The sequence below is a fragment of the Acomys minous genome (assembly GCF_964271855.1).
Source record: "Acomys minous genome assembly, chromosome: 11".
In the NCBI taxonomy this organism is placed as follows: domain Eukaryota; kingdom Metazoa; phylum Chordata; class Mammalia; order Rodentia; family Muridae; genus Acomys; species Acomys minous.
The window spans coordinates 83,582,427-83,603,836 of record NC_140492.1 but is presented as its reverse complement, the minus strand read 5'-3'; the positions used below and the strand labels follow the sequence as shown (position 1 = coordinate 83,603,836).

General features: G+C 41.6%; 2 protein-coding genes and 1 long non-coding RNA gene across 3 annotated transcripts in view; 1 reads left to right on the top strand and 2 right to left on the bottom strand.

Moving 5' to 3' along the window:
- Positions 1-21,410, top strand: part of ADGRV1 (adhesion G protein-coupled receptor V1) — a 517,649-nt gene that overhangs the window by 44,208 nt on the left and 452,031 nt on the right. Inside the window, exons 10-22 of the mRNA XM_084801946.1 lie at positions 4,139-4,315; positions 4,617-4,840; positions 6,706-6,738; positions 8,593-8,719; positions 8,805-8,990; positions 9,768-9,948; positions 11,115-11,278; positions 12,492-12,615; positions 13,843-14,109; positions 16,094-16,220; positions 17,311-17,525; positions 18,554-19,285; positions 20,693-21,066. Of these exons, the coding sequence (XP_084658072.1) occupies positions 4,139-4,315; positions 4,617-4,840; positions 6,706-6,738; positions 8,593-8,719; positions 8,805-8,990; positions 9,768-9,948; positions 11,115-11,278; positions 12,492-12,615; positions 13,843-14,109; positions 16,094-16,220; positions 17,311-17,525; positions 18,554-19,285; positions 20,693-21,066 (2,931 nt within the window). The remainder of the gene's footprint in view (positions 1-4,138; positions 4,316-4,616; positions 4,841-6,705; positions 6,739-8,592; positions 8,720-8,804; positions 8,991-9,767; positions 9,949-11,114; positions 11,279-12,491; positions 12,616-13,842; positions 14,110-16,093; positions 16,221-17,310; positions 17,526-18,553; positions 19,286-20,692; positions 21,067-21,410) is intronic.
- LOC311609146 overlaps positions 1-21,410 on the bottom strand; it is a 1,107,741-nt gene that overhangs the window by 986,780 nt on the left and 99,551 nt on the right. The window lies entirely within an intron of this gene.
- LOC311609259 (reactive oxygen species modulator 1-like) lies at positions 16,816-17,199 on the bottom strand. The gene has a single exon (XM_084802229.1). It carries the CDS (start codon positions 17,137-17,139, stop codon positions 16,900-16,902), a length of 240 nt encoding a protein of 79 aa, XP_084658355.1. The 5' UTR covers positions 17,140-17,199; the 3' UTR covers positions 16,816-16,899.

Sequence of the window (21,410 nt, the reverse complement as noted above, 5' to 3'; positions counted from 1 at the left end):
AGAGAAACCTTGTCTAGAAAAAAAAAAGAAAGCAATGAACCTTGCTTGCCAAATTTGGATGATATAAGTAAATTTAACACAGAATTAGATTATAGGAATTATTATAAAGTTAAAATGACATCTCAAGGCGAGCATGGTGGTGCACACTTTGAATCCTTGCACTTCGGCAGAAGCAGGCAGATCTGGGTTTGAGGACAGCCTGGTCTACATAGCAAGTTCCAGGCTATCCAGGGCTACAAGGTGAGATCCTGTCTCAAAGAACAAAAGAACCTTTTAAAAGATGGGATATAGGAGGAGGAAGAAAATATAGAAAATCCCCTCTAAGGACAAAGTGGGAAAGAACCCAGCAGCAGCCCCAATAAACCTTTTGGACACCCTGAAACAGTACATCCTAGAGTCATGAGACCCCAGCTCCACTCTCAGCTGCGCCGCAGTCTTCCTTGGCTTATGGCATGTTCTTCTGAGATGCCTGGTCCTATGACACAGTGTGTGAAGTTGAGTAGAGCAAATGGTTGAGACTAGACCTCTCAGTAGCAAGAACTGGCATCAGAACCCACTTTAGTGTATATTTTGAAATTTTTAAAAAGTTGAAAACATGTCATAACTTGTTTGGTTTTTAAAGTTGACTTTGTTGGCTATGATGCACAGTTTTACTACTTCTCACTTGGAGTAGTTTGTTCCAAATTTCCAAAAGTCCTTGGGATATAAGGTTTTAACTGGTGTCAGGATTTAGTAATAATTGTCTGTTGTTTGGTGTCTGGATGCTCATTCATCTTATTTGGTGCTTGTTTGGCCCTCTGGTTTCAGGATGTTCTTATTAATACACATTTAAAGAACGTTTTTTGTCCCTGGCATCTCAGTGTTCATTTTACCCTCCTGTCTGCCTTTGGTCTCACATATGCTACAACTCATCGAAACATACTTACTCAAACAGATTTTAGATGGCAGATATTTCACACCACTGTTTTGTTTTCATAGCATTCTGAGGACCTTGGTGATCCTAAAGTGGTTGATGATACAAGGTGACTAAGATTCTAGAGTGTTCAGTAGCATGGTGTGATTAATATTCTAGAGCATTCAGTGACACAGTGTGATTAAGATTCTAGAGCATTCAGTGACATGGTGTGACTAAGATTCTAGAGCATTCAGTGACACAGTGTGATTAAGATTCTAGAGCATTCAGTGACATGGTGTGACTAAGTTTCTAGAGCGTTCAGTGACTCCGTGTGACTAAGATCCTAGAGCGGTTAGTGATACAGGGTGACTAAGATTCTAGAGCATTCAGTGACACAGTGTGACTAAGATTCTAGAGTGTTCAGTGAAACTGTGTGACTAAGATTTTAGAGCGTTCAGTGGAATGCTGTGACTAAGATCCTAGAGCGTTTGCAGACACCACCCGCCTAAAGATTAAAGATGCAGTGGTGTTATCTGGATTTATGTCCCAGTAGTAGATAAGTGAATCGAAAGAGCAGTCCCTTGTGAATGCAGGGAAGACCTTGATTTGGCAAATGTTTATGGAACCAGGGCAGAGAAGGCAAGATGCTAAAATCTTCATTTCTTATTTGAGCAGTTCATTGAATGATTTTTTTTCAATTATCTTTAATATCATTCCTTGGATAGTTTTCAAAAGCACAGCATGAGAATTAATTGTATGATTTTCTTATATAAGAAGCTAAAATGACATTACTTTTTCTTTGTAGAAAGGTTTGAGTAAAAAAAATTGATATTTTTTCTTTGCTGCTTTAGGTAGCTCTAGCAGTTTAGAGATTAGTGACTAGCTGGGAGTGAGCGTGTAACTCATATGTGATTCCTTACACATGACAGTGAAGTCCAGATTCATCTTTACCTTTAACCAGTGCATACTCATTTTAACATCTCATCCAGATGCATCTATTATTTATTCTTTGTGCTATTTTCTAAGAACACACACACACACGACTGTATGTACATGTGTTCATTTTCTCTGGAAATAAAAGTTATATGCAAATGGCTGTAACTGCATATTTGTCTTTATAGTTTACTTTGTACTTAGCTTAGTTTTTATATCAGTATTGGACAAAACTGTAGTCTAATTTCTTGTTACTTTTCTTCAAATGAGTACTTACTAAATGTCGGCTTCATCATGTCTTCTCTCTTGTACCTAATTTTGAACAAAATGCATGACATTTAAATGAGGCATTTACGTTGGCACTCTAGAGTATATATTGCTTGTCACAAAGTATGCCAGTCATGGGAGAATAATTCAGGCCTGTCCAATCCTGGAAAAACCACCCAACCCACAGATCTCTATTGTGGTTTCTTAGTGGCACCGTGTCCGTAGTTCAGAGCTTTGCAGAGCTGGAGGTTTGAAATGCTTTGTGAAGCTCAAAGTCTCATGCCAATTTAAAAGCTCCTTTTTAATAGTCCACAAACGACTGACCAATTGCACAGTATAGAAGGATGCAAGGTGCTGAAAGTCACAGTGTATCTGTGACCTGTGTAGAGCACTCTGTCCTGGAGGGACTGCAGTTCTGCAGTTCTGGTTTGTGCTGTGCATGGGGGAACATGTTGAGAAGGACCCAGTGCTTCAAGATTGCTACAGGCCTGTCAACAAGCAAAACTCGGAGTCAGAAAATGATGACATTCATAGTTACAAGTGATGAGAGTAGTAGAGCATCCAAAAGAAGTCGAAGACGACTGGAGCATCCCAAGACATCTTCTTCACAGGGAAGAGGGAACATTGAGTTGGTTTTTATGGTCTTACTTCAGATTTTGGGATGATGAAGGGAGGACCATTCTAGGTGAGGAGAAGACCAACTTCACCAACTGCTGGGAGACTGACAGTGTATTGGGTGTGTACTGTATTTCTTTTTTTTTTTTTTTTAAGATTTATTTATTTATTATTATGTATACAATACTCTGCCTGCATGTGCACCTGCAGGCCAGAAGAGGGCATCAGATCACATCATAGATGGTTGTGAGCCACCATGTGGTTGCTGGGACTTGAACTTATGACCTCTGGAAGAGCAGTCAGTGCTCTTAACCTCTGAGCCATCTCTCCAGCCCATGTACTTTTTTAAGTATTAGGTTGCTCTGCGTATGAGTGGCGTTCTGAATGGTCTTCTTGTAGTGACATATCTGGCAAAGAGGAGGAGTAGGTGGCTGATTGGACGTATGGGTCAATGGGAACCGGGCAGAAAATGTGGAGAAAGTTTTTGCATCTGGCATTTAAAAGGTCAATGTTGTTGGATATAGGTGACAAGGTGTACAGACACGTGGCCCCGGCCTGCTGGGTTCGACTGAACTCAGGAGGAAGGTCGCCTGTTGAAAATGCAAGACACAAAGAAGGAGAGCAAGTCTGATTGATCAAACTCTCAAACTTTATTAGGCAGGCAGCAGCTTTTATAAGTCAGAAGGCAGGGGAGCATATTGCTATAGCAACCCAACTGCAGGCCTTTCTCAAAACACAGGGAATTCCAGGCAGGGTCATAATATCCTGCCACACAGGGTATCTTGTTTTGTCTTCATCTAGCTTTAGTCTAACTGTTGACTCACAACAGGGTCGCTCCATCCCTATCTGTCTTTAGTCTAACTGCTGACTCACAACAGGGTCGCTCCATCCCTATCTTTCTTTAGTCTAACTGCCGACCCACAACAGGGTCAGCTAGTTTCTGTTGAAAGACAAGCTTTGGGAAAGACAGAGACTTAAAGGTGCAGACTTGGACAGGATGGCTGAACATTGGCCATACGGCGTGTTGTCCCCAACAACAGGTGGTGCTGCACAAAAGGTAACTGTGATAGGACCTGGGCCAGGGACACCGATTTCTACTTGCATTAATCTATCTGTAAAATGTCCACGTGACATTTGTGGTTTGCTGACTAGTAACTGGTTATAAGGAGGTGGAGTTTGAGCTTATTAAAGAGGCAGGATGGAGTTATAAGGTAAAGAAGCCAGGAAGAATCCTATAAAGTAATCCTACCTGAGGCCCAGAAAAGACTAGACTTGGACGGATACTTCGGGAGGTGTAACAGGGATGCTGCAAGTCTCAAAGTTCTTAGTTACTCGTGACCTGTGACTGTATCTACTTAGACATTTTATGGTGCTAATTTTTTCCTTGATTTTAAGATTATCCTATCTCTTTTTGTTTTTGTTTTATAGTTGGAGGCCCTGGTATTGGTGAACGTATTTCCCCCCATCCCACCAGTTAGTCCCAGATTTGGGAAAATCAGGAATGTTTCTTTATTGGTTACCCCAGCCATTGCGAATGGAGAAATTGGCTTTCTGAGCAATCTTCCAATCATTTTGCACGAACCCAGAGCTTCTGCTGCTGAGGTGGTGAGTACACCATTTCCTATTCATGTGCTTTTATATTTTTCACCAGTCTTTAATTTTTTAAAAAATGAATTTGCCTTTTTATTAAGATAATTTCCAAGGTCACTTCTTTGGTGGGGTTTATACTATAGATAGATTTGATTAGCAAAAATGTAGAAACTGCACCTAAAATTACTTTCCTGCTTCTTCAGTTGTGTTTATTATTCCACCCGATCATATCTGCATGTGCGTGGAAAGCTCACGTGACTGATGAGCATACATTTTTAGCAGAGTTTCTCTCTCTCTTTTTTCTTTTAAAAATAAGGTATGCATTCCCCTCCACCGAGACGGAACTGACGGCCAGGCTACTGTCCACTGGAGTCTGAAACCCTCTGGCTTCAATTCGAAATCAGTGACCCCGGGTGACGCAGGTCCCTTTAATGGCTCTGTTGTGTTTTTATCTGGGCAAAGTGACACGACAATCAACATCACTGTCAAAGGTGATGACATTCCGGAATTGAACGAAACTGTAACTCTTTCTCTGGACAGGTAATAACCCGTATGGGAAACAGTAACTTCTGTGCGTTTGATTAATGATTTTGATTTTTGCTTTAACCAGTTTCCCTTTGTGTTGTGGAAACTGTGAAGTGTTATGGTGTTCGGACATTTCTGTTTGTCTGTGGATGGGTTTTTCTTTGACTTTGAAGATTATTATCTTTTGTGACCTTTCACCTTCCTGCTTCGCTCTGAGGGAACATTATGTGGTGTGTTTGTGGGAAGCCGCTGAGAAATCTGAAGTATGCTTTCTTACATTGTGTTGACGAGGGCGTCGGTGAGCCATATGAAATGTTAGGTTGTGCATATATATATATATATATATATATATATATATATATATATATAAATTTTTAAAACGTAATTGAGGTTATTCTCTATGCCAAAAATCTAGCCCTACAGAAGATACTGGAAGGAAAACACGGTCTGGCATATTTTTTAAGGAGGTGGAAAAAAATGAAGACTACAGAGAGCACGTCTATTCTCAATAAGCTCATGTTGTTATCTTCAGAATCACACGTTTATTTTCTTCTTCAACCAAAGCAAAACAACAGTGAATTCCCCAAACCTAAAACCCACAGTCTAAGTGACTCTGTCTTCGTGTGTTACAGCTTGCCTTATGGAAAACTGTCTCACGTGAGAAGACTTAGTGGAATTTAATGACATGTGCTTTTGAAGTAGATTTTTTTTTCGTGAACTTTTTTTTAATAATTTAGGTTTGAGCACAATTACATCGTTGGACAGTTGGAAGGAATACTAAGGCAAATTGACCAGGGACTATAAACTGTGGGACTTGACAGAAACCTCGTCAGCTTGGCTGTTCTCAACTAGATGTTTAAAGAATAATTTAAGTTCTACCTCAGCAAATTTAGCAACTCTTCTTTACAGTCTTTGAAATGTCACATGACCATTTGGAATGAATTAATGCTAATTTTTCAAAGCTTTCTGCCCCCTGCCCGTGTGAAAGCGTGCACAGACAGGGAAGGGTGAGCCGCAGGGTTAATTTTGACAATTGTGCTTCCTTTAAAATAGAGCAGGGCGGTGAAGCTGCACACTAAACTGGCAGCTCAGTCAGAAGCTAGCATGCCAACAAGAACAAACTAATTACGTTCTTCTCTCCAAAGAAATGTTTAGATAAATAACTGAGAACGAAATTTACCATTTGAAAGTGATTTTTGTCCGATTCTCCCTTTGGTTTTTGCAATGTTTTAACCAAATTTGGGCAAAATAACAAAGGAACAAATTCCAGTGTGATTATATTGCAACAAAAATTAGCAACACTTTACTAGGATGTATTTAGATTGCCTGACGTAAAATTGTAATTAGAAGTGGTGATGTCTTGTGACTTCTCAAATATTTTTCTCTGCAAACACTGGAAGGTACCAATGTCTCTGCTATGGAATTTTGATAATTTTAATCCAAATAGCAATTGGCTTTAGATGTGAGGAGGGAAGGTTCCCACCCCCCCCCCCCCAAATCCCATTAATATGAGTAAGTAATTATAAGTAGAGCTGAATGAAATTTGCTCAGCTGCTGTGGCTTCTGGAGTGCAGAGCACTTGGCAGGCATCTAAGCTTTGGAGGGGGCCAGAAAGGAATGTCTTAAATGGGTCCTGACATGCTCGCTGGCCATGGGGTCATGCTACATAAGTGGACTTACTTGCATTTGTCAATAGCGGAGGACACAGTGTGCGCACAGTTCCCATACACGGAAACTTCCTAGCTCGAGGTCATGGGGGGTGCAGTGTGCTTTCTTTAACTTTATTTTACCATTCCATTTTAAGCTGGCTGCACCGGGAGTTTATTAAATGCTGTGCTTGCCTCCCGTTCCCTCTCCCACGCTTCTTTCTGTGTTGACAGGGTAGAGACCGAAAGATTTGTCGTGTATTTTGGGTAAGTGTGCAGGAAAAAAAAATGTACTGTTTTGTCCTGTGAGTGATGGTTTTCTGAGGCTGCCATTCTGCATGACCAGTCTTGAGCAACGCTGCCTGCCCATCTGACCGTGCATGCTGGGTGCGATTCCGTTCTATAGTGACAGCGGCATGTGTGTGTGAGTGGCCTGGGTTTTGGGGCCCTCGGTTTTGTGTTAGGAAGGCAGTTAAAATGTTTAATGAAACACTGAGGAACTGAGTGGCATCACACTTTAGAAGCGTTTTAGGTTGTAATTTTCCATTATAATTTACACCAGAGAATAATCGTTGTGGTTTGGTATGAGGTTCTTTATGAGTCTTTTATTTTGTTTGACAGAGAAAATGAAGTCCGTGGCTTTTCTCAGTGTGCCTCTGCAGTTTCTTGCTTTCGTGTTTGCGTTTTACAGAGTTTTTTTTTTCAGAGTTTGGCTCATACACGAGAGGTAGCCTATTTTAAGAAAGTTTGAGAACGACTTGACTTGCTTAATGTTCACCCTGGATTTACATGCTTGGCCTTGCACCCGCTTTTCTCGTCTCTTAGCTCATGCGGATGCTGGGAACTGATTAATGAGCTTAGAGAAGTGAAGTAGAGGCCTTGTGCACACGATGCCCCCGGCGTTTGTAGTCCATCCTCTGTGGTCCCTAGCATGTGAGATGCTGGGTGCTTGGTCTCTACAGCAGAAGCCTATTAGTTCACGTTCCTCCCCACACAGGGACCGCTGACTGTGTGCGTGTCTCAGCACTGGTTGTGCTTTCACTGTGACTTGGCGGTCAGATCATTTTTGTTCCATAGGTCACGTGTGAAGGTGCTCAGTCCAGCCTGCATGACTGCAGCTTCCTGAGAGCCGACTCTAAATCCCAGAGCCTGCAGTGTCTTTGATCATCTTCATTATACTCTAGCAGCAATACCAGAAATTATAAAAGGTTTATATTTTCACCTGTATTTATTCACACACACACACACACACACACACACACACATGCATACCCCCCCAGTTATGCATACACACAATCATACATGCACTTACATACATACTCACACATGTACAGTCATAGGCTTGCACACACACCCCACACAGTCATACACATACACACACAGACACATACACATTGACTTAATACACACATGCACACACACACACACACACACTCTCTCACATGCACACACACTAGTTACTGCGTGTCAACATCTCAGATCCACTTCATTCCTTTTATTCTAATATATTTTACATTTTCGTTTTTCCTAAAAAACATTTCAGGTTAAAGCTGACACATACAGAAAGCACTAGAAAGGCAAAAAGTATTTATAAAAGCCTGATCAGAATTGTGCTTATTTATTTAGTTTTGATCATTTGTGGTTTGTAGTTGCTCAGTTAGTACATAATCATTACCCAATTAGCATATTCATATTTAAGGAGACATAAGAAATTCACATATAAGTACAATTTTAAATTTAAAGTGCGAATGTCAGAAAATCATAAAGTTAAGGAGCTATTGAGTTGTTTGAATATTTCTAACTAATTCCAAAGTATAATTTTCTAAAACTATAATAAAAATTTTTATAGGATTTGATACTTTATGTGAATTGTTTCTATACTCTTTGTGTGCTATGCAGTGTTTACTCCAGTAAAAAAAAATATAACAAATTCAGAAATATTTCAGCAAGTGTTATCAATGAAAACAGTTTTGGCATGAAGTGATTTTTAAGACATGTAAATTTGCTTTAAGCTTTAACTCTTAATTACCTTTTAATTATTTGGAAGAACTGTACATGCCACTGGAGTGTTCAAAGCTTGAGCACTTCAAAATAATAGAGTGCTTCTCTCTCACTTTCCAGAGTGAGTGTGGACAGTGAGGTCCTGAAATCGGGGTATACTAGCCGAGACTTAATTATTTTGGAAAATGATGATCCTGGAGGTGTTTTTGAATTTTCTCATGACTCTAGAGGACCCTTTGCTATAAAGGTAAGTATGGAACTTCTCTCTGCATTCATCACTTCAGAAGAATGTTCTAGAAGAACTTGAACTTTTGTGCTTTTTTTTTTTTAAGGAGGGAGATGCAGTCGAGCTCCGTATTATTCGATCCAGGGGGTCTCTCGTCAAGCAGTTCCTTCGCTACCACGTTGAGCCCCGAGAGAGCAGCGAATTCTATGGCAACACAGGGGTGCTGGAGTTCACACCCGGGGAAAGGGAGGCAGTGGTCACCCTGCTCACGAGACTGGACGGCACACCAGAGGTACCAGGGTCTGGGTTCCTCTCGTTCTGGGGGAAGGTTGATAGTAGCAGTATACGGAGAAGAGCCATATTGTGTACATTGACCAAAAAGACGTAAGAAATAATTTAGAACTCAGGTTTGGAAAAATGTACAAAGAAGCATAAAAAAACAGTAAGATTCATCCAACTTACCAGAGAGTATTCTGTTCCTAAAACAAGAAATAGAAAACAATATGAGATTTTTGACTATGTGATCCATTTTCTCCATTTATGGTAAGGTTTATTTTATGTAGTCTATATGGACTGAAATCTTACTGGTGTGGTTTCAAACTAAAGCTCTGCTATAAAGTTATTTTTTTAATATATTTAAAAAATAAAGTTATTTTTTAAGAAAGGAATTAATTTATTTTATATTAGGACAATCAGATGTACTTCCAATATGTTTGTATTGAAATACAAATGTAGCTTTCAAATTAATTTTATTTATATTTTCACTGTTGCTCATTTAAATGAATACTAGATCATCAGCAAAAAAAGCCTTGAATTCATACTGGCTTAGAATGGTCTTATTGCTTCATTTACCTTTTTGTATAACGTCGACTTATATCTCCTGTCTTTCAGTTAATGGGCAAAGATTTTTAAAAATCAGGAATAATATCAGCTCTTTTTATATTTTCAGTGTTATGCATGTTCCTAAAAAAATGGAACATATTAACATCATCAGTCACATACACGTTTTATTTGCAGTGAAAACATCAACTCGGCATTTTTTTTTCTAATTTCACCTGCTTTTTTGTAGTTGGATGAAAACTACTGGGTGGTCCTCAGCAGCCACGGTGAAAGGGAAAGCAAGCTGGGCGGTGCTACTGTTGTCAACATCACGATTCTAAAAAATGACGACCCTCATGGGATTATAGAATTTGTTCCTGATGCTTTGACTGCATCGATAAAAGAAAGCAAAGGGCAGGAGGTCTACAGTGGTAACGTATTCTGTTTACTGTATTTTATTTCTGTTCACCGAAGAGGACATTAATCTCCTTTCAGCTTCTTAAAAATTATTTTTGTTTACGTGTATAAATTTGTGTGTGCCTGTGTGGATCTTGTGCACCACGTGTGTACAGATGCCCATGGAAGCCAAAAGCAGTTGGTTGGATCCCCTGAAACTGGCATCAGTGGTGGTGAGCCCCCTGATTGGTTGTTGGAACTGAGCCTGGGTCCTCTGGGAGAGCAGTAAGTGCTCTGAACTGCCGGCCCATTTCACCACCCTCTTAGTTCATTTGTCTGGTAACTATTGTCAGTTTTCCATCCTGCCTCAGAACTTACATGCAACTTAGACACACTGACCTTTGAAAACTCATATTTGGGCTTACTGTTTTCATTTCTTACATAACATTGCGGTGGTGTTGAAGACTTAAATTACAATTTGATTCTAGTTAAGGCGGTATAAGCACAGACACTCGGGAAGGAACGAAGGCAATCAAGTGGAGGGAACACCACAGCTGAGAGTTCCTGCTGAGGACCTATCGCAGTATCAGGAGATGAGAATTATTTTATTTGTAAACTAGTGTCTGGGTAATAAAAAGAACTTTGCCTGCCAAGTACAAGAAAGCTTCTAAGCTGGGCAGTGGTGGCACACACCTTTAATCCCATCACTTGGGAAGCAGCGGCAGGTAGATCGTTGTGAGTTCAAGGCCAGCCTGATCTACAAAGCAAATCCAGGACAGCCAAGGCTACACAGAGAAACCCTGTCTCAAAAAACAAAAAACAAAAAACGAAACAAAACAAAGAAAAGAAAGAAAGCTTCTAGCAAATTCCTTTGGTGGACCCGCGTATATTATAGGACTTTATAATAGTTGTACATGATTGATTATAATCTCATTCTTATGCCAGATGATTCTCAATATCCCAAAGTGCAATGGAATAGACTGAACAGACAGACATACACAGACACACACAGACAGACATACACACAGACACACACACACACATACACACACACACACACACACACACACACACACACACACACACACACACACACAAGCATCAGTCTTGGGGTATATGCTAAGCAAGTGTTGACAAAGAGGGTTTTATTTGTTTATTTGTCTTAAATTTCAACCTATGTTCGTGTGTGTGTGTTTTCCAGCCATTTATGGTGTAGTACGAACTCGAGGCAACTTTGGTGATGTTAGTGTATCCTGGGTGGTTAGTCCAGACTTTACGCAAGATGTATTTCCCGTACGTGGAACTGTTTCTTTTGGAGACCAAGAATCTCTTAAAAACATCACTGTCTACTCCCTTGTGGATGAAGTAAGTGCGGCTTATACAGCTTTTCCCTCTGCCTTGTGACTGATGACTCAAGCCCTTTTTGGTACTGTTTGCTTGGTTTATCTTTTGTGGTGCTGATGGTCAAAACCTCACGTCATGCAAGCATTCTATATTTACAGTTCATTCATTCCTTTTTATTAAATAATTAAATGTCTGGCGATACATTTTTCATAATACTGTGTGACAAAGAGGTTTAGTATGATATAATACACACATATACATATATACACATATATACATACACACACATACGGGTCTCTTGAAGGCCTTTGTATTTTTAAACGCTTACAATTGATAGGGGCGAGTAACCCCATCATATGTCAAACACCAGTGATTCAGGGTTGTGGGAAACGCTTAGCAGCTGGTCTGCCTTAGGCATATTGATGAGGAGCCATCTTCTGGGTATCTCACGGTGCACTTGAACATCAGGACACTAAGCACAGATGTCTCGAGCCTAACAAGAAAGGTGAAGAGCTTCACTGAATGGAAAGTGGGTGTTTCTTAGGGCACAGCTGTGAAGCTGATCCCCTTTCCTTCGGAACTGTCTCCCAACAGACCAGCATTACCACTTTTTTTTTTCTGTTTGGGTCTGAGGTAGCTCACACAGACAATGTGAAGGAGAAATAGTGTCCACCAGGGGACTGTAGAATCAGAGGGACGGAAATCTCATCTTTTAGAGACCATGGAAGAAAGGATGTCTTTGGATGTCCTCTGAAACCTTCGCGAATGTTTAAAACAGCGTGGAGACCTGCCAGCCTAGCAACTGTTAGTGCTGCTCAAAGGGTTCCATTGCCACATCCTTTTTAATCTTCTGGTTTTTCTTTTCCTCACAGCTTACTTGTTTCCCATTTTCTTTTTTTTTTTTTTTTTTTTTTTTTTTTTTTTTTCCATTTTCTTATAGAAATAAACTCAGCTCTGGGGGTTAGCCAGGTTTTCCTTACTTAAGTCAAAACACGTGTATGTCTACCACTCCTCACAGCTAGCCGCAATAAAATGGCTCTTCGGAGGAACAGCATTGGGACGATTTCAGGGCAATCTGAGTTTGATGGGGGATACTTTTAAGAATCTTTTGTTTAAGAGGGGAAAATGAATCTTAGCAGTAATAATTGAGCTTTCAGAAAGCAAATAGCAGGCCTGCATAATCTAACTACACGTATGATTCACTTGACTTAAAGTATGTACCATTTTGCCAAAGATTCCGGAGGAGATGGAGGAATTCACCATTTTCTTACTTAACGCCACTGGTGGTGCTCGGACCGGAAACAGAACAACTGCCTTCCTGAAGATTCTGAGGAATGATGACCCTATTTATTTTGCAGGTGGTATTGCTGTCTTGTTTGAGTGAGATCACATCCTTCATAAACATATATATATGTTTAAGACATTTTATTTAACTTTTACGTGTATGTATTCTTTGCTAGCATGTGTATGTGCATTATGTGCATGGCTGGTGCCTGTGTAGGTCAGAAGAGGACAATGGGTCCCTCTGGCTGGAGCCATCATGTGGGTCTTGTGAACCACACCTGGCTCCTCTGCAACAGCAACAAGTCCTCCAAACGGCTGAGTCATCTCTCCAGCCCCAACACATAGGCTTAAGAAGAATTATGAACTGAACATTTTCTTTAGTGTGACCAATGTTGTTTAAATATCGTTTCACGAGCCATTTGATAATTGATGTTAAGTGTTTGAGCTTGAACTTTTTTTTTTTTTAAGACCTTCTAAAACAAAACGAAGACAGCAGAGGGCATTTGGCCACCTTTGCTTCTTTCTTTTAATCCCCCAGCATTGCCTTGACTTTGGGTAGACAAGAAGAGCGTGCTTCCTCATGCTTCCTGACAGATGCACGGGTTCAGGACTTGCTCTTCCTCCTGAGGGCGGCCACTTGTTACAGTAGTTGCTGATTACTAGACATATTCATTTAGAATCCTCCATTTTTGGCACTTTACTGCTTTCTTTACAATTAAATCTTTTGCCATGGGGGAATCTTTTAGTTTTGTTTATGAGATTTAACCAGGGTTTTTTTTTTGTTTTGTTTTGTTTTGTTTTGTTTTTTTTTGAGACAGAGTTTCTCTGTGTAGCCTTGGCTGTCCTGGACTCACTTTGTAGACCAAGCTGGCCTCAAACTCATAGCGATCCACCTGCCTCTGGCTTAAAGGCGTGCACCACTACCACCCGGCTTAACCAGAATTTTAATTGTCTGAAATCTCCATTTTATAAGCTGTATATAGTGAAATTGCTGATACAGTAGCGTCCTCAGCCCCTTGGATTCTGTTTATGCCATTCTTAGCCTTCAGGTAGCAGGCCACTAGTCTTAGGTTTACCTTTTTTTTTTTTTTCTAGCTGTTATGGCAAAATGGAGCAAGAGATTTCTTATTCAAGGAACTTTAGGCCAGGAGGGCCACTGACTCTCGAGGCAATCACAGGGTCCTTGTATCAGAGCGGAGCAGAGTAAAGACAGAGTCCGGGCAGGGAGAGCTGGGACTGCTCTGAAAATATGCTCACGGGCTGAAACAGGCTTATGCATTTCTGTTCTACGTGTATTTCAGAGCCTTGTGTTGTGAGGGTCCAGGAGGGCGCGAGTGCCAACTTCACGGTTCTCAGAAATGGATCTATTGACGTGGCTTGCACTGTTCAGTATGCTACCATGGACGGAAAGGCTTCGGGAGGCGAGGGAGACTTTGTTCCTGTTGAGAAAGGAGAAACTCTTGTGTTTGAGGCTGGAAGCAGAGCGCAGAGTATATCTGTGTATGTCAATGATGATGGAATCCCAGAAACAGACGAGCCTTTTTATATAATCCTTTTCAATTCGACAGGTAAATAAAGACAGCTCTGGCTGACCTATGGTTTCCTGCTTCGCTGGGTAGTTGTGCGGGGTTGACTTTGACTGTAACCTGCAGCTGCCCACGAGGAAAGCGTGTGCTCTGCTCTTTCCTGACTGGTGGGGTGGAGAAGATGGTCCTCCCCCATCCTTCGTGCGCAGTGTAAATTAGTTTGCAGGGTGGTAAACTCCCAGGAAAATCAACACGTAGGCAGAAGGAATTGGGCTCCTGGTTTGTGGGGTATTAGCCCATGGCTGTTCAGCTACACCGCTTCTAGAAGATCGCAGTCAGGAAGATGACATCAGTGCAGACTGTCACCTCTGTTGCCATTCACGTTTCTTTAGTTATCCCAGGATGTCCCATGTGTTAAAATGACCTGTGCTGGAATGACACTTTTTCATTTAATGGTAATGTTCCTGTCATCTTGTCAGACTGAAGGGAGTCCACAGTCTGTCTTTCTTTCCTTGACTTTCATGGTCTCAGCAAAACCACACGCTTTAATATCTCTCATTTGATCTTGCCTGATGGATCTTCTTTATTTGATGCAAGCATTTATCCTTGGCAATAATGCAAGTCTGTTTCTGTGGTTTTTTTTTTGTATGTGTGTGTTTTGTTTTTTAATTAATTTATTCATATTACATCTCAATGGTTATCCCATCCCTTGTATCCTCCTATTCCTTTGTCCTTTCCATTTTCCCCTTACTCCACTCCCCTATGACTGTGACTGAGGGGGACTTCTTCCCCCTTTATATGCTCATAGGGTATCAAGTCTCTTCTTGGTAGCCTGCTATCCTTCCTCTGAGTGACACCAGGCCTCCGCAACCAGGAGTTGTGATCAAATATAAGGCACCAGAGTACGTGTGAAAGTCATACCCCACTCCCCACTCAACTGTGGAGAATGTCCTGCCCATTGGCTAGATCTGAGTAGGGGTTTGAAGTTTACGGCCTGTATTATCCTTGGCTCTTGCCATAGTTTGAGCAGGACCCCTGGGCCCAAATCTGCTTATCATAATGTTCTTCTTGTAGGTTTCTAGGACCCTCTTATTTCTGTGGTCTTAATATATCCTTGTCAGGATTTTGCTTTCTCCCTTCACCCTTATTTGTTTTGGTACAATTAAGGTGATGATCTACAAGCATGCTTTTATTGTAATTAATAAATGTTTGTGGCTAGTTAAAAACTCAAAAAAATCTTTCAAAACTTCCCTGATATTCATTAGAATAGAATCATAATTTCTATTTGGTAATGTTTATCATCATCTACTTTTATTGTTACCTTCACCGAAATTTGGCCAGTGGTAATCTATTGAGCATGGCTCCTGTGTCTTTTGATATGTCCTTATTATTCTTCAAGCATCTCTCCACTTCCTGTCATATCAACATGTTCTAAGCATTGTGTAATATTCTTGCCATAATCCTGAAAATAGGAAGTTCTTTTGGAAGCTTTGTTTTTTTTGAGAGTGTTATTCAGAAAATAGGATTTGGCCACCGGGCGTGGTTATTGCTTTTGAGGTTTGCTATCTCTAGTTGCCTCTTAATGTCCATGGACTAGGAGTATATATATACAGACACCTGAATATTTGGTGTGTGTATACGTGTGTGTGCTCACCCATGTACACACATGTGGAGGCCAGAGGGCATCATTAGATGTCCTCTAGCGTTCTGGGCATGTGAGGCAACGTCTCCCACTGAGCCTTACTCCTGCCGTTTCAGCTCTGTTGGCTGGACAACAAGCCCTTTGCATCCAGCAGCCTCTGATCTCCTCCTCACTGTGGTCATGGATGCTGCTGGCTCTCCTCAGGTCCTGGGGTCATGCAGCAAGCCCTTTACCCTCCGAGCCACCTCTTTAGCCTCTTATAGCTGTAGTTTTAGAATTCCTAAGATTCATGTGAATAAAATGAGGATATGTTCAAATTTTTTTTTGTTAAGATAAAAGGTAGCCTCTTTGTAAATTACCCCGACTTTTTCATGTTTCATTTAGGCGACACTGTGGTGTACGAGTATGGAGTAGCTACAGTCATAATTGAAGCCAATGACGACCCAAATGGTATTTTTTCTCTGGAGCCCGTAGACAAAGCAGTTGAAGAAGGAAAGACCAACACATTTTGGTAAGTATATCTGGATAAAGAAAGCTAAAAATTGGATCCAGCAAAAGAAGGTTATCACGTGCGTTCAAGTTGAAGCACTGTTAGTCCATGCAGATAAAAAAAAAAAAAATCAGATGGTGGAAGTGAATGGTGAGAAGACAGAGCCTGAAGGGAGGGGCAAAGGGCCTAATTCCTGCTGCGCAGATAAGCGAGTCTCATGGATAGTTTTTAAATGAAAAATAGTATAGCAGAGCATAGACAACGCTATCATTAGCTATTCAGTCTTCAGTAAATGTCTTCTCGGAACTCGTGACTTGTGACTCCTTGCACCTAGTATTTTTCCTCCTGAAATTTTTTTTTTTTTTTTGCCAATTATCATAACCCCCTGTCCCCTTTTTCACTTGGGCTTAGAATTTGCCATGCTGTTTGGGGCTGAAGATGAGATTCTAAGATTGTTGTTGTTATTGTTGCTGTTGTTTTTTTTTTTAATGTGAAGTTCTTGCTACCTTCTCCTTTCTTGGTTGCACAGTGGGTCTGGTCCGGCTGGCAAGTTTGGAGATAAATAGAAAATACTTTCTTTCTTTTCTTTTTCTTTTTTCTTTCTTTTCTTTTTTTTTTTTTTGAGAAGAAAAACTTTATTATTGTACAAGGATCAAATTGGATAGGGAAGGATAGATGTAGGAGGCAACCAGTGCCCTGCTTAGCATCGTATGCCCATTCCGGTGGCCATGAACGTGCCAAAGGTGCCGCCACTCTGCATCATGGTTTTCCCAATGCCGCCCATCAGCTCCTGACCCCGCATTCCGATCCTGAGACAGGAGAAGATGCCGAACAGCGTCCAGGCCGCCATGCCCACAGCACAACCCGTGACAAAGCCCATCTTCACGCGGTCGAAGCAGCTGGGCTGGGGTTGCCCGTAGGGACCCATGGCCACTGGCATCTTGTTCGCTGTTGTGGTCGCTCAGGTCTACGTCTCAGACCGAAAGCTTAGGCCGAGGGCACTCGCGGCCTGCCAGAAAATACTTTCAAGAGAGCACAGAATGCCTTTGTTACAGATATGGTCACCAGATACACATGCTTCATAAAATCCTTTTGTTCCGTTTTCATGTAGGATTGTGCGGCACCGAGGACACTTCGGCAACGTTTCTGTGGCTTGGCAACTGTTCCAGAACGCGTCTCTGCAGCCTGGGCAAGAATTCTATGAAACGTCAGGGACTGTTAACTTCATGGATGGAGAAGGAACCAAACCCGTAATTCTCCATGCTTTTCCAGATAGGATTCCTGAATTCAATGAGTTTTATATTCTGAAGCTTATAAATATTTCAGGTGTGGGCTCTTTGCATCTCATGTTACCGCTAACATTTTATAGTTTATGCTTACATAGGATCATATACAGAATCCAGTTGGTGGTGACGTAAGTAAGTGCATTAGGTGCCTTTCTTGGTAGAAGTTTTTTGTTTGTTTTTGCAGTGCTGGGAGTCTAACCCTAAGCTTGTGTACATTCGGGAGTGCTCTGCCATTGAGCTACATCCTTAGCTCCCCCCTCCCTTTTTTTTTGTTTATAATTTTGAGACAACAAGGCATCTTTGGTGAAATATGGGTTGGCTGGGAAGTCCTGTCCAGAGGGTTCACTGCTGACTTGGCACCAATGACTGTTTGCTGAAATGAAGTCTCACCGTATGGCTCAGGCTAGCCTTAGGCTTTGGAACCTACTGCCTACAACTCCACAGTGCTGGGGTTATAGGCACGAGATACTGTATCTGACCTTGTTCATCTTGTTTATTTATACATTGGTCTTAGACGCAGAATCTGGATCTCTTTGCTAATTGTGTGCGCTACCATTGAGGTTAACTATTATTTTGCAGCTTTATTTTATGGTCGTAGAAACGTTCGGTTTTACGGGTAGAGGCTTCTTTTATCTCACTGGTTTTGATTTTTAGTATAAAAATTTGGGAGGACTGACTGATTATTAATATGAATGTGCACCAGGCGTGGTAGCGCATGCCTTTAATCCCAGCACTTGGGAGGCAGAGGCAGGCAGATTGCTGTGAGTTCGAGGCCAGCCTAGTCTACAAAAGCGAGTCTAGGACAGTGAGGGCTACACAGAGAAACTCTGTCTTAAAAAACCTAAAAAACAAAACAAAACAAAACAAATAATATGAATGTGCTAATTGTTGTTATTTGATAATATTGCCCCTAAAATGTGCCTAAAAACAATGATTCCATTATTTATTGATAATGAGTAAATTATTTAACTAGAAATTTGTTAGTAAACCATACTGCTCTTTTTTTTTCTGAGACTAAACAGTATTTAACTTCCGGCTTTTTAGTTATTCTAAATTTTCATATTACAGGTCCTGGAGGCGAACTAGCCGAAACCAACCTTCAGGTGACAGTCCTGATCCCATCCAATGATGACCCATTTGGAATTTTTGTCTTAGACCCAGAGTGTCTGGACAGAGAAGTGGCCGAAGATGTCCTCTCAGAAGACGATATGTCTTATATCACCAACTTCACCATTTTGAGACAACAGGGCGTCTTTGGCGATGTTCGGGTTGGCTGGGAAGTCCTTTCCAGAGATTTCCCTGCGGGCTTGCCACCCATGATCGACTTTTTGCTGGTGGGAGTTTTCCCTAGTGCCGTGCATTCGCAGCCGCACATGCGACGTCACCACACTGGGACAGACGTCTTGTACTTCAGTGGGCTGGAGGGCGCGTTTGGGACCATTGACCCAAAGTACCAGCCGTCTAGGAACAACACAATTGCCAGCTTCACGTTCTCAGCCTGGGTAATGCCTGATGCCAACACCGATGGCTTTCTCATAGCCAAGGAGGGTGGCAACGGAAGCATCTACTATGGAGTAAAAATTCAAATAAAGGAGACCCATGTGACCCTTTCCCTTCATTACAAGACGTCTGGATCAAATGTTACCTATACCGCCAAGACCACAGTCACGAAGTATCTAGAAGAAGGCGTCTGGCTTCATGTTTTAATTATCCTGGACGACGGCATAATTGAGTTCTATCTGGATGGGCATGCAGTGCCCAGAGGCATCAAGAGTCTGAAAGGAGAAGCCATCACGGACGGTGAGTGTCAGCCTCGTAAGCAGCACACGGGATTGGAAAGGTCCTCAAGTCTTAAGCTAAAATTTTGATTTTTAGAGACGAGCTAGCAACTATTTTGAAACTTGACTTCATGTTTGTCTCTAACTGAGCTCGGTGGCTACCAGGACCGAGATCTGGTTATGTCGGGTGTTTCAGAAGTGAAGGGCGTGAGGTCTTTAGCCTGGGGGAATCAGAAATAAGAGGTGTGAAAACAGATCACTATAAAACATTGTGGGAAGAAAGGAAGCAATGGGAACACTTGTCTCTAGGTGGTGGCCAGGAGGGCACTGCTCCTGCTCAGGAATGGCCAAAGGTCTGGAACTGCGAAGCAGCTCACTGTGTCAGAGAATCTCTCCGTGCGTCAGTGTGACTGTTAAGCGGACGGTGATGGGCGCAGAGAGAAGAGCAGTCGGGGTAAAATATTAACCAAAATGATTACAGCCACCATGTTACCAGGAGGTGAATTGAGGACTCCTGTGCCTTGCTTTGAAGAGATAATCTTTTGTCGGCTTTTCGCCAAATCACATGCCATCTTGTAGAGTAACTCACTGTGGACTGTGTGTACTTGGGAGGGCTGAGGCAGGGGTATCATGAGGGACGGGCCAACCTGGGGTGTGTAGCAAGTTCCTGGCCAGGAGCAATAATGAGATGTTGTTACCAGTCATCAAAAGCCAAAATCAAAACCAAACCAACTAAACTGTTAATGGGCACAATCCTAGAAGGGACTGTGGCGGTGTCGGCTGGATAGCCTGGCTGTCTGTTGCTGTTCTTCATGCTTGTCCAAAGTGTTCTAAGATCTCTCTTTGCCTGCACATTCATTAGTTTTTGGATAAAATGATATATACAGCTTATAGAAACCACCACTTCCCTAAATAACCACTTTAGTTAACTCGAGATGAATTTTTAACACATAGAGCTTTCCTGTTCTCTGGGAGTAGTAATCTGTAGTTTTCAAAGTGGAGCAGAGCTAACCCACTCCACATTTAGGTCAGTAAATAATTTTAAAGTTTTTCAGGACACCCGTCGACTCAAATAAATATACACCACCACACAAATACCCATGAGTAGATTTGAGCATGAATGTGTTTGTTTCTTGCTCTGTCCGTAAATGGTTCTGACAGACTGACATAAATTACTTTCCAGAGCTTCATTTAATTTTGAAGGTAGGCACTGCAGTGCAAGATCACAAATCCCAGCAATTATTATTATGCAGGTTCTTTTTCTGTCATAATAGAAGATAATGTTGATTTGATCACTTTTTAATTATGCCAAATTTTTACTTAGACATATACGTCAGTGAAATTGTCTTGCTTTCTGAATCACACCTACAACTTGCGACAGGAAACAGTGGCCACTGTGGCATCTCAACGCATGCACGTCTGATTTCAGGTCCTGGGATACTGAGAGTTGGGGCAGGGATGAACGGCGGTGACAGGTTCACTGGTCGGATGCAGGATGTGAGGGCCTACGAGCGGAAGCTGACTGCTGAAGAGATGTACGAACTTCACGCTATGCCCGCAAGGAACGATTTACATCCCGTCTCCGGGTATCTGGAGTTCAGACAAGGAGAGACTAGCAAGTCATTCATCGTTTCTGCCAGAGATGACAACGAAGAGGAAGGGGAAGAGTTATTCCTGCTTAAACTGGTCTCTGTGTATGGAGGGGCTCAGATTTCTGAGGAGAATTCTACAGCTAGACTAAGAATACAGAAAAGCGACAATGCCAACGGCCTGTTTGGCTTCACTGGAGCTTGTATACCAGAGGTAAGGAGGGAGCTTGGAGAACATCACAGTAAAACCTGTGTTGTAGGTGGATTTGTCTGCGCCTGAACTAGCTTTTGTATGTCGTAGCTGTGTTTGCACATATAAGCCTCAGCCCCTGTCCTGGTGGGTTACAGCTTTAGTTGCCAGCAATAACAAAAGAGCAAATGCCTTTTAGCCATTAGCTTTGAAGTTAATCATGCTAAACAGTGAGTAGTTATGTACCATATAGAACTTGGCTAATATTTTGGATACCATATATGTATATAAAATAATTGATATTGAAAAGCCTGTACGAAGAGTTAAAAATGAAAATTCATTTCAATTTGCCTTTTTTCCCTTACAGA